This window comes from Balaenoptera ricei, chromosome 4 (assembly GCF_028023285.1).
Source record: "Balaenoptera ricei isolate mBalRic1 chromosome 4, mBalRic1.hap2, whole genome shotgun sequence".
Lineage (NCBI taxonomy): Eukaryota > Metazoa > Chordata > Mammalia > Artiodactyla > Balaenopteridae > Balaenoptera > Balaenoptera ricei.
Window position 1 is genome coordinate 7,658,205 of NC_082642.1, and position 18,522 is coordinate 7,676,726.

At 36.1% G+C, this 18,522-nt stretch overlaps 1 protein-coding gene across 2 annotated transcripts in view; it reads right to left on the bottom strand.

Annotated features, from left to right (window-relative positions):
- Positions 1-1,227: 1,227 nt before the first annotated feature.
- Positions 1,228-18,522, bottom strand: part of EIF2A (eukaryotic translation initiation factor 2A) — a 40,349-nt gene continuing 23,054 nt past the window's right edge. Inside the window, exons 9-14 of one of the 2 annotated variants that reach the window (XM_059920106.1) lie at positions 18,234-18,350; positions 14,707-15,278; positions 10,399-10,512; positions 5,213-5,341; positions 4,344-4,409; positions 1,228-3,719 (exon numbers count right to left, since the gene is read on the bottom strand). In XM_059920106.1, coding sequence (XP_059776089.1) covers positions 3,654-3,719; positions 4,344-4,409; positions 5,213-5,341; positions 10,399-10,512; positions 14,707-15,278; positions 18,234-18,350 — 1,064 coding nt within the window. In that variant the 3' untranslated portion in view covers positions 1,228-3,653. Of the gene's footprint in view, positions 3,720-3,935; positions 4,410-5,212; positions 5,342-10,398; positions 10,513-14,706; positions 15,279-18,233; positions 18,351-18,522 lie in introns of both variants that reach the window. The other variant, XR_009502813.1, reaches the window with a different exon arrangement.

Here is an 18,522-nt window from a genome sequence, read left to right on the forward strand (position 1 = left end):
TGGAGTGAGATAGGTAGAGAACAGACAGCAGCTGATGGGATATTAGAGGAGCCTGCTAATTAAAGCTTCTGGCACACCTGGGTTCTACATACAATTTCATGTAGTTCAGACTTTATCTCCCCGAGACACTTAGGAACACCTGTTTAACAGCCTTGATTCAGGTGTGGGAGATAAAAGAGAAAGCCCCCGCCTTCCAAACAGGAATACTTCACTCTTTCTGGGTGCATGCTATGGCCTTTTCTTTGAACTTGGAATATTGCGCTCTCCTAAAGGAGTCTTTTTGAAAAAGACCTTTGGAAAACTTCAACATATACAAGAACAGAGTAATTACCTAACTCATTAACGACCTTTAACAATTACTGGTATTTTGGCAATCTTAATTGTCTATAGTACAGCTCTAACCACCCCAAGGAAGCAAATGCCAGACATATCACTTCATCTATGGATTTTTAAGCCTGTATCTCTAAAAAATAACTTTTCTTCGGGGAGAAGAAAACTGACCACAATACCATTATCCCACCTTGAAAAATAAATTATTGCTTAACACCAAAATATCCAGTGTTCAAATTTCTCCTGTCTTAATGATTATTTTTATTGTTAGTTTGTTCAAATTGTTACCGAACCAAACTTGGGTCTGCTCACCTGTGGGCAGTAAACCAATCTACTGACACTGGGCTGTAGTGAAGGAAAATGCAGCATTTACTGTAAAGGCGCCAATACAAGGAGGATGGGTGGCTTGTGCTCTAAAACCCTGAAACCCCTGGTGGTTTTGCCTATAAAAGTCTTTACAGGCAAAATTTGGGGTGAGGGATGCAGGGTGTGCGGCTTTCTTCTGATTGGTTGGTGGTGAGGTGCTCAGCTTGAAGTTACCATCCTCCACCAGGGTAGGGGCCTTAGTTCCTGCAGAAGAACTCAAAGATATTGTTATGTATATTCCCCAGGGCTGCACTATTGTTTCTTGACTGCTCCTCCCTTGTTTCTGCATTCCCTCCCTTCCCTGATTAGCAACTGTTTGAATCTGCCCGAAGGTCAAGGAGGCTGAATGAAGCCTACTTCCCACAAACAAGAAACCAGAGACACAGACAGGATTTGTACCCGGGAGAGCCCCACAGGGTCCTGTTCCATTTCAAAATCTGGACCAAAATAAAAAGTAATCCATTGCCATTGGTTGTTATGTCTTTTAGATCCCATCAAACAAAGCCTTTAAGGTCAAGATCACACCAGGAATTGAAAAAGTTTCATTTATTATTCATTGCAGCAAAGGGAACACACACCACAGGGAATCAAGGGGAGTCTCAGGAAGAGGGTGTTAGGAAGATTATTATAGCATCTGGGCTTTGGATGATTTGCGAAGAGTATTGGGAGTGCCAATGGAAAATTTGGTCTTTTTTAAAAATTTTTATTTATTTAATTTTTGCCTGTGTTGGGTCTTCGTTTCTGTGCGAGGGCTTTCTCCAGTTGCGGCGAGCGGGGGCCACTCTTCATCGCGGTGCGCGGGCCTCTCACTGTCGCGGCCTCTCTTGTTGCAGAGCACAAGCTCCAGACGCGCAGGCTCAGTAGTTGTGGCTCACGGGCCTAGTTGCTCCGCAGCATGTAGGATCTTCCCAGACCAGGGCTCGAACCCGTGTCCCCTGCGTTGGCAGGCAGATTCTCAACCACTGTGCCACCAGGGAAGCCCAGTGATTTTTTATATTGATATGTGCTCAGAAATAAAACATTTCTTTGGAAAAAATTAAATGGATTAAATGATTACACAAATAAAGACAATTCTAAAAAAGAGTCCAAGCAATCTAATTTTGGTCAGAACAGTCACCTTGGAGCAATTAAAAAGCATCTGACTAAAACAAAAGGTTCAATGATACTACCTCTAAAATAAACATTTTATTTTATTTTTAATTTTTTTTGGCCACGGGGCATATGCGATCTTAGTTCCCAGACCAATCCAATCCATTCCCCTGCAGTGGAAGTGTGGAGTCCTAACCACTAGACCGCCAGGGAATTCCCTTAAGTTAACATTTTAAAAATGATTAATATATTTGCTGTAAACTGTGTAAACTGGTAATTCATTTTTAAAATTTAAAATTAAAAAAAATTGTTAGGCTGCCAGGCCAAAAAACATTATACTGTCTCAGGATGAATTATTTAACATTTTATTAGAAAAACAATTTTTAAATATATTATAAAAGCAATATATTACTTTAAAAAAGCTTAAGTTTCTATTATCAGAAATAAATTAATGTTGAAAGCAATTATATGTACATGAGTGTGTGTATGTCCACACTCACTTCACACACAAAACATTTAAAATGCCACTCAAATTTTAATGCATTAGGTCTTTACCAAATCTTATTTGCAGCTTTGGGGCATCAGTAAACTCAGTTATCTGTTTGTGTATATCCCTCAAAGTATTCCTAGATTCTTTTCTTTTACTTAGTTTAAATACTAGCTCTAGGTAATGAAAACCTGTAACAATGCAAATGAAATAAAAATAACTTCAAATGTAAATCAGATGAAAAAAATTAACAGTAATAGATTCTAAAACCAAATAGAAATTAGTTTTGATAGCTGAGTGTCTTGGATTATCAGTACATCTTTTATTCTTCATATGAGTGAATCAAAACAATCAAGATGACTATAGCAAAATGATCACAGTTCATGTTTAGAAAATATTTACCTCATCATTAAATGATCAGGTTTATTATTTGAAATATCAAAAAATAATAAAATATCAAAAAAATGTCTATTTTTAGTCTATATTTACTTTTTAGAACTAGTCAGAAAAACTTTACTTCAAATACTACAAATAATATAAACAATTTAATATATTTATCTTATTTTTTTAAATTAATTTATTTATTTTTGGGCGCATTGGGTCTTCATTGCTGTGCGTGGGCTTTCTCTAGTTGCAGCGAGCAGGGGCTACTCTTTGTTGCGGTGTGCTTCTATTGATAAGGAACACAGGCTCTGGGCACGTGGGTTTCAGGAGTTGTGGCGCTCAGGCTCTAGAGTGCAGGCTCAGTAGTTGTGGTGCATGGGCTTAGTTGCTCCGCAGCATGTGGTATCTTCTGGACCAGGGATCAAACCCGTGTCCCCTGCATTGGCAGGCGGATTCTTAACCACTGCGTCATCAGGGAAGTCCCAACAATTTAATATATTCAGTACAACCTGATTTTAAGGCGTTTCTTTAACATTTGATAACATAGTGTTTAGGATCAAGACAGTCACATTATACATTCAAAGGAAATATTTCCCAAACTTGCCTTGTAAATTAATAAAGGATCTGTTAATTGAGGAACTTATAACAAAGTCAACAATGATCAAATTTAAAACGTCTTTATTCATTTATATGGTAAATACTGTCCCCTACTAAAAAACAATGACATTGGTCTTTCAATCTGTCAAGCTTAGCTTAAAAAAAAATCATATGTCTCTTTTCTATATCATGTGTTGACATGATATAGGATGCAGGAGGTAAAAATCAATGTAACAGACATTATTAAATAATTCCACACATATGCAGAATCTTGGATAAATGGTTAAAATTATAAGTGAACATTAAATGTGGGCATATGAATATTCCATGTACACCAATGGGTTTAACAGAAAATATGTTTGCACTGATTTCTGGTAACCAACTTGCTTTCTTTGAATCTTTAAATACCCAGTTCCAAATCTTCCAGCTCCTGGAGAAGGGCTTTCTCTTTCTGAATTTTTGCCAACTAGAAAAGTTTAAAACAATGAAGTTATTAAATAGGAAATAAAATAATTATTGGATCTATAGCCATATAGCAAAAAGAGAAAAAATTTAGAGAAAGAATATTTCTGAGACTTTACCAGATCTACTGGTAAACATAGATTTAAAAATACAGATTAGAAACAACTTCTAATTTGTTATTTGGTATGAATTAAGGGGGCAAAAAACAGAGCTGTCTTACTGCATGCATCTTTAGGTCTAATAAATCTTCCATTCTACACCTGGGCTTCAAAGTGTTGAGGAAAGAAGGAGGGAAAGGGCCAAACAGGACAGTGCGACCTGAGACACAGGAAAGAAGAGAATCTTCTATTTGTCTAACATAATATAAACTGCCTTTATTTTCAGCAGCAATGGCATTAGTATGCCTCAGAGGAAATAGTGACTTCCTCATTCACCACGATCCACATCATGTCTTCCCCTATCCTTGCCTATTTAAGACTAAAAATGTTAAAAAAAAAAAAACTGGCATATGGTTTTCAAAAGAAGTTTTAAAATCGATATGCTCTTTTACCTGATTGAATAATTGCGTATAATAAAAAGGGGAAGGGTGGTAGTGACTGTGAGCCCCAGTGAAAAATGCAGAAAAGACCTGATTTTTTTCTAGCTGTTTTCCAGTTGCTGCTTGTTCTTTCAGTTGTTCGATTGCTTTCAGTTTCTGCAAACATCAAATATATTATGAGTCAAAAGGAAGAATAAGTAATTTTAGAATGCAAATTTTCTTATTAACAATTCAATCATATAAATGTGAAACCTGAATAAGGAAAATCAATTATCTTACATTTGTATCAGGAACAGACTGCTAAAATGCTAAGGTAAACTACTTTTTAAAATTAAATGTAAAATTGGGTATGTTAAGAACATGGAATTTAGCAAAGTATTTTTCAAGATTTTAATTAATATTATCATATATGTACATCTATGTGTATACATGTACATGTATATGTATTTAAATATATCACCATTTTCACCATTTATTTCAGAACCTTATTGTACCTGGACGATGTCTTTGGCTTTAAGAGAAACTCCATAATGTAGCCTGGGAAGGGCTCTAGAAACCTGGATTTTACCTCCAAGGCCACCATCACAAACTGGTTGCAATTTGACGTTAATAAACTTACTTTCGTTTCTCTTTCTTCATCTTTAAAAATGGGATAAATATCTGCTCTTACCTGTCTCACAAGTGTCTAATGAAAAAGTGAGTATAAAAGTGTTCAAATGTACATTATTTCTTATTACTCCAAAAATCAATAATAAAGACTAATATCCTTTAGACAACTGTGAACAGAACTAAAATGGGTGCCATTCCTAAGTTACAGTATTTCATGGTGAAAAAGCAACAATGAGGACGGCTACAAACCTCTCGGATGCCTGTCTTTAGGCATCTAAGCATTACTTTCTTTGTATAATTCTCATGTATTCTTTCAGTAAACACATGTGCTTTTCACTTAAGCCTCCCACCTTCTTTAGGTTCTTGATTTTTCTGTCTATCTCAGGGTCTCCAGAAGTTGACTGAGAGACAGTATTTCGTGGTGTGCTCTGTGGGGCAGGGGTAGGTGCCGTATCTGGACTCTTATCACTTCTTGCTTCCTATAGGAAATATTTTCAAAAATTCAGTTTTCTAAAATGAAATCATTAAAGTATTTCAACAAACATAGCCTTGGTACATAAAATTCAGAAACCAATATATGATTTTATCTTTTGCACATTTTATATAAAGAAAGGATCTGAATTGCTGGTCTCATGAAGTATGCTATATTGTCCCATAACAGATAATTACAATGAAGTGTTAAAAAAAGTCACAGTATAATGAGCTACCCAAAAGGTCTTCACTATATAATTGTCATAGGGAACACTTTGCTAGATCTAGAATTTAAAGTTAGGGACACTTCCCTGGCAGTCCCATGGTTAAGACTCTGCGCTTCCAATGCAGGGGGTACGGGTTTGATCCCTGGTCAGGGAACTAAGATCCCACATGCTGTGACGTGTAGGCCGCCCACCCACCCCCCAAAATTAAGGTAACATAATTATAAAATAAAAAATAATAGTATATTAGTAATATAGTATTATATTAGTAATATGATAAAATATTATGTTAGTAATATAAAATATGTAATTAGTAATATAATAACAAATGGAAATAAATGAAATGACCTTACCAGAGTAAACTAGGAGGTTTCTGTATCAGCAAATAAGCATTCCAAATTTTTGGATATTTTGGGAAGTGCCACTATGTGGATGGTTAGAAATGTGAGAGGGCTTTTCTAATTAAGTTGTTTGAAGTTTCACTCTTGGGATATCCTCAAAAACTATTACATGTATATCAAGTACATGTAGTAGGTGATGCTACAGGGTAAGTTCCATAGAGATTTATTTATAATCAGATCAATTCAGCTCTGCAAGAAAGTGCCATGGAAAACTCTGTTCCCTGAAAGGGGCAGTATATTGCTCCCAATGTGATCAGATCTCTGATGACCTTTCTAACTTCGTCCCTTCTCACCGAGTAACCACTGATTCTGAACCAGTTTTATTTCCCCTAAGGTGCCATATATTCTTATTTCCTGGCCTTCATGTGTACTGTTCCTTGTGCCTAGAACACCTTCAGGTCACCTGGCTAACCCTACTTATCCTTTAGGCCTCTGGAAAATTCCCCCACCCCCCAAGAGACCAGATTAGTTGCACAGCACATGGTATGTTTCCTTACTGTAACACTGTAACTGCATTGTACTATCTCCCATGAGACTATACCTGAGGTTTCTTTGTTCACTTGTGCCCTCAGCATAATGTGAGCTTGACTGTACATGCTAAATAAATGAAAAAGCAAAAGACCGACTCTCCCTTGTAATTATGACAAGACATAGTTTTGACAAGAGGAGGGAAAAGTTATGAAAGTCTTTCTTTATTGGACCAAAGGTAGGGTTTCTACTTCTTCCTTATAGAGTTCCCAGTGGAATACACAGACCCTGCAAGACTCTAAAACCTCTTAAGAGTTCTGGATGGAATACTCTGAACTACCAAAGCATCCCAGGGGAACATGGGACAGGCTATCACTCCTAGATCTCCAAATCTAAAAACATCCGCTTGAGAGTTTTTAGAGAGTGCAGAATTGGAGTATTTTTTTCTCTTTAGAGTCATGTTGGTTGTATTTTGTACATTACAATCAACAAACATTAATTCCTAACCTTCTATGTGAGAACATTACTGAGCACTTTAACAGAGTATTCAGAAAGAAATTATTTAGTTTCCACTCCTAAGGAGCCTATAAGTTCTGATAATACACAGTTTGGTATTTTTCATAATATAAAATTAAAGGAGAAGAGTGGATAAAAGGAGAAGAGACACACTTTGCCTATCAAAATTCACTTTTGACATCAGATAAAAATTTTTTTAATTTAGTTGTTTGTAATCAGCTGAGAATATGAATTTTCTAGGAAGATAAATGTCATAAATATGAAAAACTATTAAAGTTAAGTGAGGGACTTCCCTGGTGGAACAGTGGTTAAGAATCTGCCTGCCAATGCAGGGGACACAGGTTCGATCCCTGGTCTGGGAAAATCCCACGTGCCGTGGAACAAGCCCATGAGCCACAACTACTGAAGCCCGCGCGCCTAGATCCCGTGCTCCGCGACAAGAGAAGCCACGGCAATGAGAAGCCTGTGCAACAACGAAGAGTAGCCCCTGCTCGCCACAACTAGAGAAAGCCCGCGCACAGCAACAAAGACTCAACGCAGCCAAAAAAATAAAAATAAAAATAAATTTAAAATAAATAAGTAAAGTTAAGTGAAATGACGATTTTCCTCCACATTTTAAAAAACCAAGAATAAGTTAAAATGTTTGTGTTAATATACTTGAATTCTGGTCATTCTCTAAAAAAGGTTATGTACATGGTAAGATTAAACTCTTTGTTTCAATTATTTTTGGTAAAGCTGATAAGCTTACAAAGTCATCACCAGTTTATAAAAGTACTTGGTTAGATTATGTACATCTGACTCCTTTATCTTTGGTTCCTTAATTCACAGTCAGGGATGAGATCCTGTCATAGATCATTTACCTTTGTTCTATCACACAGTCATAACTTTTACTCACTCCAGCCAGTTGTCTGAAAAATACATACTGAAAGGATTATCTTGCAAGTAGAAAACTCTTTGTCATCACTGAGAAAACACACAGAATAACTCCAAAATGATGGATTAGTAGTATCATCTTTAGTAAATAACACGTGTGGGTGATTATATGGTTGTACGAGGTGGGGTGTGTGTGGGGGGTTGTTTTTGTAATTATTATGTTTTACATTAATAGCACTGATTGTTTTTTCAAAAGAACCACAGAGTTATCTTTAAGAAAGTCACATTGAGACTTCTCTGGTGATCCAGTGGTTAGGATTCCATGCTTCCATGGCAGAGGGTTCCCTGGTTGGGGAACTAAGATCCCATATGCCGTGCGGTGTAGGTAAAAAGAAAAAGAAGTCAGACTATTTTAATATTAATTTTTCTAAATGAGACATACTGATTCTATGACCCTCCTCCCCAAATTTTATGTGCTCAAATACCAGAAAAACACACAAAAATAAACAACTAATGGGACTTCCCTGGTGGTCCAGTGGGTAAGACTCGGGCTCCCAATTCATGGGGCCTGGGTTCGATCCCTGGTCGGGAACTAGATCTCACATGCATGCCGCAACTAAGAAGTCTGCATGCCACAACTAAGAGTCCGCGTGCCTCAACTAAGACCCAGCGCAGCCAAAATAAATAGTAAATAAATATTTTTTAAAAATAAGCAACTAATATTTTATTACAAAGGGACCTTAGCTCAGTACCAGCAATGGTCATATTAAAAATATCTTCTGATAAAGAGGAAGAAACATCACTTATAAAAGTAGGATTCTACGTTGAGAGGGTTTCTGAAGGCCCTTAAATCTCAGTTAGAAGGAATCTTATAGTCATTATAAAAAAACAGTATGGCGGTTCCTCAAGAAATTAAAAATATGTGATCCAGCAATCTCACTTCTGGGTATATATCCAAAGGAAACAAAAATCATTATCCCAAAGAGATAGCTGTACTCCCATGTTCATTGCAACATTATTTATAATAGCCAAGGTATGGAAACAATCTATGTGTCCTTCAACGAAAGAACGGATATAGAAAATGTGATATATAAACATACATACATATTTACACAGAGTAGAACATTATCCAGTCATAAAAAAAGGAAATTCTACCATCTGCAACAACACGCATGAACCTGGAGGGCATTATGCTAAGTGAAATAAGCCAGAAAGAGAAAGAGAAATACTGCATGGTACCACTTATATGTGGAATCTAAAAAAAAAGAAAAGTCAAACTCATAGAAACAGAGAGTAGAATGGTGGTTGCCAGGAGCTGGGGGGTGGTGGGAGAAATGGCGAGAGGTTGGTAAAAGGGTACAAACCGTCAGTTATAAGATGAATAAGGTCTGAGGATCTCATGTATAACATGGTGACTGTAGTTGATAATACTATATTGTACTGAATACAGTAATTGAAATTTGCTAAGAAAGTAGAATTTAAGTGCTCCATCCTCCAGAAGTAAATATGTGATGAATGTGTTAATTAACTTGATTATAGGAATCCTTTCACAATGTATACCTATATCATATTATCACGTTGAACACTTTAACATTTTTATTTGTCAATTATACCTGTAATTATTAGCTGGAAAACCAACAACAACAAAAAAGGAATCTTAGCTACCAGTTTGTAATATTCGGGGCCAGCAGAGGTCCCTACCCACTCTGATGAAAGGCCAAGTCCTCCTTTTTACACAAGTCTAATACATGGACTAGATCATTTTACTTGGAATGACCTAAGCCTGAGTTATTTAAAGACATTTCTGGAGATGAACTATCTTAACTACAAAAGAGCACATCGATTTTTTTAGGCCCAGATTTTAGCAGAATATGGCTGCATAATGAAATTCTATACCTTAAAATAGTAACTGCCTACCAAAACACACAAGTAACCTAGAACTGTCAAAATTCAAGCATTAATAGAGAAGATGGAATTGTCTCAGTCTCAAACATGTGGTTACCACGACTTTACTAACCACAAATTTCCAGCCCAGCAGATCTCAATATCACCGTAAGCCACACACCATGACAATTTACTTGTCAATTATTATGCTGGTGTGGTTTTTCAACTACCAAGTCATATAAAAAATTATTTTAGAACAATTCCACTGTTTGGATACTCTAGTGTTTAGATTCCCAGCTGAACAATTTCCTATAGTAACAAACTGAGTGACAAAATGGCCTTAGAGTCATGTAATTTCTGGTCTCTCTTAAACATATGCTTTCAAGAAAGCAAACTATACCACTTCACACAGGCTCCTCCAAAAGGGTCCGTGGCAAGTAACACACTACATAATCCCATGAGGGTTTCAGGTTTTAAGGTCAGTTCCAGTTTCCTACGTCCCACATTATATATAAAGGACTACTGAGAAATTCATAGGCAAACACAAAAGAGACATTCTGGCTACTTAAGTCTAACTCCAACTACATTTTATAACCTGTCAAGTTTTTAGGACTACAATTCTTTAAACTTCAAGGCACAGAGCTAATTTAACTGGTTTTATTTGTTTGTTTTGTTTGAAAAGATAAGCGCCCCAAGTACCTGCTTTGCAGCTTTCTTAGCCTCATGCTTCCTTTGATTTTTAAGAGCTGTTTTTGATAACGGCTTCTCATTTCCTGGTTGTGGTTTCATATTCTGAGGTGGTTCCTCCTCATGCTATAGAAAATGTAAAATAAATGACTTTGAAATGGAGTCCATGTATTTACAAACATATACAACAAATTATACAATTTGGCTAGTACAGGACAAACTTACTTTACCAAATTTATCATAAGTTCACTGGCAAAGGATATTTCAAAACTCTTGTTGTAGGCACACTTCAACGGTCAAGATGGATTTAATGAGGATCTTCCTACTAGTTGATATATGATATCTTTCAGTTATATAAGAGCCAGCAAAATTCACTTTATTTTTGTTTAAACAATGGAATTTTTCGTAGTACTACCACTGACACATGATTTTTATGAAATTAGATACTAACAATAGCTTCTTCTGGGGTCCTTTTGGATTTGACTACCGCCAACAGAAACAGTTGCCTCATTTGTTTTCTTTGCACAAAGAGCCACTTGCTAGATATTGCAAAATCAGAGATTAGAAGATTAAAAATAAAAGCAAATGGAAAAACTAAAACAGACAATAAAAAAATAAATCAAATAAGAAGGGGGTAACTACATAGTTATAAATCCAGAATTAACATAATGAAGAGGTTTTAAAACACTAAATGACTTGTCAGACTATACTGTGAAAACAGGCAATCATTTTCATCATCAGATACTTATATAACTGTCAACCACATTCAACAACAACAGAATTACATACAGGATCAAGAAGGATCTAATGTAAAACACAGTGACTATACTTGATAGCACTGTAATGTATAATTGTATAACTGAAATTTCCTGAGGGTAGAATTCAAATGTTCTCACCAAAAAAAAAAAAAAAAAGATAAATATGTGAGGTGATGGATATGTTAACCAGATGAGGGGAAACCTTTCACAATGTGTATTAAATCACCATGGTGTACACTTTTGAAGTTTCTTGAGTACTAGATCTCAGAGCTGTAATGTACTTATAAGTGCTATAATCAAATGGGCAGAGCTCAAACATTTAAGATATAGAGGAATAAGTAAAAAACCATAAATTGATTTTAATCTTAGCAGCTGCATTAACTATTGCAGGCATCAAAGTTCTGTGTGTGAACTACCCTACTTGAAGCAACTGAATATATGAGAACCCACATTTGTAGAACAGACAAATTTGCATGGCAAGCCTCTTGCACTTTTTTGATCCCCACTGCACATGATGTTAGTTAAGATATACTAATCCTTGAACATTTGTTTTATATTCTTTCAATAGTGAGTTCTTCTATAGTATCTTGCTTTGGCTGAAAAAGTTTGTACTCATGAGAATTTTAAAAAAAAAGAGAAAGCAATTAAGAATGATGCAAGGGCTTCCCTGGTGGCGCAGTGGTTGAGAATCTGCCTGCCAATGCAGGGGACACGGGTTCGAGCCCTGGTCTGGGAAGATCCCACATGCCGCGGAGCAACTAGGCCCGTGAGCCACAACTACTGAGCCTGAGCGTCTGGAGCCTGTGCTCCGCAACAAGAGAGGCCGTGATAGTGAGAGGCCCGCGCACCGCGATGAAGAGTGGCCCCCACTTGCCACAACTAGAGAAAGCCCTCGCACAGAAACGTAGACCCAACACAGCCAAAAATAAATAAATAAATAAATAAAATTTTAAAATGATACAGACATACACTTTATTAAAAAAAAAAAACTCAAACTGAACTTCATATTTAAAAAAAAAAAAAAAAAAGAATGATGCAAGAAGAAAGGATGAGTTACAAGTCTCTTCCACACTATGAGCATCGTGTAGCCACCAAAAGACTTTCATTTTATTTATTTATTTATTTATTTTAATTTATTTTATTTATTTTTAGCTGTGTTGGGTCTTTGTTGCTGCACGTGGGCTTCTCACTGCGGTGGCTTCTCTTGTTGCGGAGCACGGGCTCTACGCGCGCAGGTTTCAGTAGTTGTGGTGTGTGGGCTTAGTTGCTCTGCAACATGTGGGATCTTCCCGGACCAGGGATCGAAACCATGTCCCCTGCACCGGCAGGCGGATTCTTAACCACTGCACCACCAGGGAAGTCCCCTGACAGACTTTCATTTTAGATGAAAAAAATCCACACAGCTACTATGGATCATGAGCTTTTCTGGCTTTAGTACTATGTGTCTACTGTACACAATTTCATCCTCATTAATAAAGTTTGCTTCTTCAATTACATCAATTATAAGATTGTTTTGATGAACACATTATAAAAGTGAAGGGTTTTTTTGAAAGCCAAGAAATATTTAAGTATAATTTATATATGAATTTTTACTTATAAAAAAAGTAATTTTTTTCTTCAGGGGGAGGAATCCAAACACCTTTTTTCCCCTCTGCTATGTAACCTTCTTCCTTTGTGAAGTTATTGACCAGACTATCTTTGTTTCTAGTAATTTCTTGACAATGTTTTCTTTGCCATTTAGCTATTTTCTGGAATTAGATACAAACAAAAATTTCTCATTCACAGGCATATAGTTCCTTCAAATAAAATGATGTGACAGGATCACATAATCACCAGGTTATATACAAAAGCAAGAATTTAGTAGAAATCTTAAATGTCAAAAAAGTTTGGTTTTGGGACTTCCCTGGTGGTCCAGTGGTTAAGAATCCACCTTCCAATGCAGGGGACGCACGTTTGATCCCTCGTCGCGGAACAAAGATCCCATATGCCGCGGGACTACTAAGCCTGCGTGCCGCAACTACTGAGCCCAAGCGCCACAACTAGAGAGAAGCCTGCAGGCCACAATGAAAGACCCCACATGCTGCAACAAAGTTCCTGCGTGCCTCTACTAAGACCCGGCACAGCCAAAAAAAAAAAAAAAGAGTAAAAAAAAAAGTTTGGTTTTAAGAAGTTCTTACCTAGTGTTTTTTCACTATTTTCAAAATATATTCTTTCTATATTAATTTTTCTCCTTCCACCAATCAAAACAAATTAGTTTTATGAGTCAGAGAATAAAAATATACACTAATTCAGAACTTCTTCCTCTTGTGCTATCTTACACAGATTTAGAAAGCAGGATGCATTAAGGTCACTTCTTTTTTTTAATCTCAGGTAAGGAAAATTTCAATAAAGAGACAGAACAAATCCTAAGACTATTATATCCTTTTTAAAAAAATCTAAATACAAAAATAGTAAACAGGGCTTAATTTGTTATATGTTTTTATGTATTTTTACTAAATAACTTAATGCAACAAAAATGTTTCAACAACATTTCATTGAAGTCAAAATGCTACATTTTGTGGAGGAAGAAGGCTTGTTCTTTTGTTTTTGTTTTTCAGAGGGTTAGGAGCACATTGGAGGCACAGAAATATTTATCCTTTGAAAAAGTATCTACTTCCCTGAGTGCCTTAATAATTAAGTGACTATATATTTCCATTTACTTGGAACAGTCCCAGTTTACACCTATTGTATGGTCATCATTCTATTAATATGAATAATATTGTTCATTCTTATAGAGCAACTTTATTGCTTAACGTCATCACAGAAACTCAGTATATTAATAAATGCTTTCCCCTGAGCTCTGAAATGCTAACATTTTAAAGCAGATCAGAATCTGACCAATACTCCAGTCATAACTTTACAACAGAGGTCAGGAACTGATGGCCTAAGGACAACAAGTGTGTTTTGTTTGAACAGCAGTGTTTTAAAAATTGAGAAATTTCATACAAGCATCCAACTTGTCTTGAAAAATCAAACTTTTGGCAAACTGGGCCTAAAATCTCCTGTGGAAACAATGGGCTACTGCTGTGTAGTTGCTATGGCCTTGAAAGAGGGCATGCTCTCTCCCTTGCACCATTCTCTCCCACTCACCATTGCTTTACACTACCAGCCTAGCCTGACAGGCAATTGAATTTGAGCCCACAATCTACACCCAGTAAGTCACACCCAGCTATCTTTCCCAGAGATTTTACATTAATTACTTTGTCAACTTAACAATAATTCACCGGGACTTCCGTGTCAGTCCAGTGGTTAGGACTCCTCGCTTCGACTACAGGGGGTCCAGGTTCAATCCCTGGTCAGGGAACTAATCCCGTAAGCCGCATCGCACGGCCAAAAAAACAAACAAAAAACCCCAAAACAACAATTCACCATCTTCAGCAGCAGGTCCTCCACAATTTCTACCCTAGAGTTTATATCTCCTAATCAGATACTAAGTAACACAAGAACATGCATAAGAAAAGGATCTAGGGAACTCTACACACTGAAAAACCTTTTCCTACCAAAGTAGTAAAATTTTACTTACCAGTTTGGAATTGGTGACTGGTTTATTTCTTAAAGCTGGGGGTCTATAAGCTGTTGCAACTTTAGGTTCTTCACTAGGTACATCACTTGAAACTGCTTGGTAAGTTATTGCTTTTTCTGGAAATATTCCATCTAAGAATGGCTGCCAAGAAACCTGCCATAATTCTGCAGTTGATGGTACATCATACTTGTGCAAGACAGCGCCAGTATAATGCCAAATCTTGTACCCATTATTAACACGTAACCTGGGAGCACACGTGGCTGTTAAAATATGCTCACCATCTGGGCACCAAGCAAAATATGTAGAATCAGAGGCCACCGGTTTAGAAATAAGTTTGTAGTTTTTAACATCCCACACTTCCATTTGCCCCCTCAGATTTCCAAATCCAGCTAGTACTAATATATGTCCATGAGGGCTGTAGTAGGCTGCATTACGAGGGCCAGTTCCGAAGTCAAACACAGGATCACACTTCAAGTTGAAAATTGTTGCTTTGGCAGGCATGAAACCATAAACAGCACAAAACTCAGTAGAACTAGAATTCCAAACTACATCATAAATGGGGCCATTTTTTGCTAGAAAAAGAATATAAAATCCAAGTTAGTGATAAAGAAATACATACAGGATTATAATATTTAATAGCACAAATTACAATCATATAACACTCATAAACACTAAAAAAAAAAAAAAAACACAAAAATTTCATGGTATGTTAAAATTAAAATATTTTTACATGACATACTATGGGGATTAATGTATGATTATAAATTTATTTAAGAACCCCTAATGAATCTTAATTTCTTTTATTTTTTTTATAATTGTTTTGCAATTTTGTATATTATTATTTGTCTTTAGTACTTTTATTTAAATTTTTTTTTTTTGGCCACGCCGCGTAGCATATGGGATCTTAGTTCCCTGACCAGGGATCAAACCCGTGCCCCCTGCAGTGGAAGCGCGGAGTCTTAACCACGGGACCACCAGGGAAGTCCCTTAATTTCCTGTAAACATTCTGGCAATGTGGGCTCATAGAAGCATAGGTTATTATTACTATTAATAAACTAGTTTTTCTTGGAAGAGGTAATATATGCATACAGTAATAAAGATACAAACTATATAAAAAGACATGCCACAAAAAAAAGTCCCTCTACGCAAAGGCAGCCCTCTGTTATACTTCTTGCATATCCCTTCAGAATATTTTTGTTGAAATTAAGCATCTCTCTCTTAAGCACTTACACACACACAAAGAGTTCTAAACCTTTGTTGTTTCATTTAATACTCTTGGAAATTTTTCCACGTGAGCACATTGAGCTCTGCCTCATTCAGCTGCACTGTATTCCATTACAAATCTTGCTGTTTATACTCCACTGTAAATGTACACAAATGTATCTGTAGGAGAGAAACTGCCTGGTCAAAGGGCACATACATTTACTTCATAATGTACCACCGAAATGCCCTTCAAAGAACTTGTACCAATTTACACTACCAGTAGTTTTTTTTTTTTTTTTTAATTTATTAAATTTATTTATTTTTGGCTGCGTTGGATCTTTGTTGCTGTGCACGGGCTTTCTCTAGTTGCGGCGAGCGGGGGCCACTCTTTGTTGCGATGGCTTTTCTTGTTGTGGAGCACGGGCTGTAGAGCACAGGCTCAGTAGTTGTGACGCACGGGCTTAGCTGCTCCGCAGCATGTGGGATCTTCCCGGACTAGGGCTCCAACCCATGTCCCCTGCATTGACAGGCAGATTCCCAACCACTGCGCCACCAGGGAAGCCCTACCAGTAGTTTTTGATAGCAAAGATTTTCCCCTCACTCTCACTGATACTGTTTCAAATTTTTATCTTTGCCAATCTACTAAGTGAAAAATTGTATCTTGTTTTCCTTTATTATAAATGAAGCACCTTTTAGTATACTTATACATAATTTTATTTCTTTTTTGTGGACTATTTTTTACTGTCCTATACCTATTTTTCTCTCCTGTTATTGGTCTTTTATTGTTACACTTGAGATAGTAACAAAATTCACCTTTTCTCATATTTATCCCTTGTCTAAAAATTTTTTCCCTTTTTGTTTGTTTTGCTTAATTTATGGACTCTTTTCTTCCCCCAGTGTAGAAATCTGTAATTTCATATACTCAAATTTATCACTTTCCCCATACGACTTCTACCTTGTTTAAAGTCTTTTTCTACTTTAAGATTAGAAAAATATACGTATAGCTGGTTCACTCTGCTGTAGCTGTACAGCAGAAACTAACAACATTGTAAAGCAACTATACTCCAATAAAAATTTTTTTTAAAAATTAGAAAAAAATTCTCCCACATTTTCTTCTAGTTCTGTAGTTTTAGATACAATTTTTTGGCCCAATTGGAACTTATTTTGGTAAAGAATTAGCAATAGTAACTTTTTGTTCCAAATAGCTAGCCAACTGTCCCCAAACCATATATTAAATGATCAATATTTTCCTGCATTGATTCAAATGCTGACTTTATTATATGTCAATGGCTTTGGAAGTATGGATCTATTCATGGATCCTACTGTGTTCCACTGATTTATCTGCTTATCCATAAGCCAGAACCAAATTGTCTTAATTACAATTGCTTTACATTTTAATATCTAATAGTATCAGAATCCCTCCTTTGCTACTCTTTTTTTTTGCAAAGTTTTCAAAACATTCTTGCATGTTTATTTTTCAATATCAACTTTAGAACCAGCTTATCTAGTTGTAAAAAAGAAAATCTACTGGCATTTTAGTTTAATTTTTAGATCAATTTGGAGAGAAATGACATCTTTGTAAAGTTATTAAAGGTTATAGTTTGCCCCTCAGAAGTTTTAAAGTTTTCTTCCCATCAGCCCTATATATTTCTTTTTTGTTGCTATATGGAATCTTTCCTCCCATTATGCTTTTTAAGAGGCTGTTGTTTATGCTGTGACTTCATCTGATGAACAGAGATGATTCGATTTTCACCTTTCAAAACTGTATACTTATTCTTTTGATCAGGTACACTGACTAGGTCTTTCAGAATGTTAAATAATAAATGGAAGGGGGGCGGGTCATCCTTGTTTTGTTCCTGATTTGAATGGGAATACACAGTTTTTAAAAGAAAGGTTACCTTACCCTTACATGTTCAATTCAAAATAAAAAAGATTAGGGAGTTGCCAGAATTTTAAAACTATTTTTTCACAGTTAACTCATCAAAACAAAATATGAAGTGGTTAAAACTCTTCAGTTCTGAAGATGGTGCTAAACACACTACACCAACTTGCTGTCATAATTAATCAAATAAGTCCCCAAAGAGCTATTATAATGGAATTATCTCACTCAGCAAGTTCCCTACTAAACTGCTGGCATAACTAAATTAACTAATTGGATTCTGTCAAAATAAGGTATGTTTGGGGATGATAAGAGGAATTTTATCTTAAAGGTTATTAAAATATGTGAGTTCTATCACTTGATCAAGAACTTAGATGATATCTTTATGGCACTGTATTTTTTACTATCATTGATTCTATTAAAGGAAGACTGCTGGAACACTCACGTAATTGCACCACAGCACTTTCTCCGTTTGTGGCAATGTAATGCAGCGTCTGTTCCCCATAGTAGGAAGCTCCTGTCTTGTCAACATCAGTACTAGCTATTACCAGCACAGCAGTAGCTGTAAGGGTAAAAACTTTAATTAGATTTAAAACACAAATTAAACTAATGGTGATTAGAAAAATATTAAAAAGTGTAACAAAGCACATGTAAATTTTCATTGAATAAGCACTGATACTCTTTTCTTTTTCTATATACATAGGAATGTAAGTCTAAATTAATGCTTGATAAAC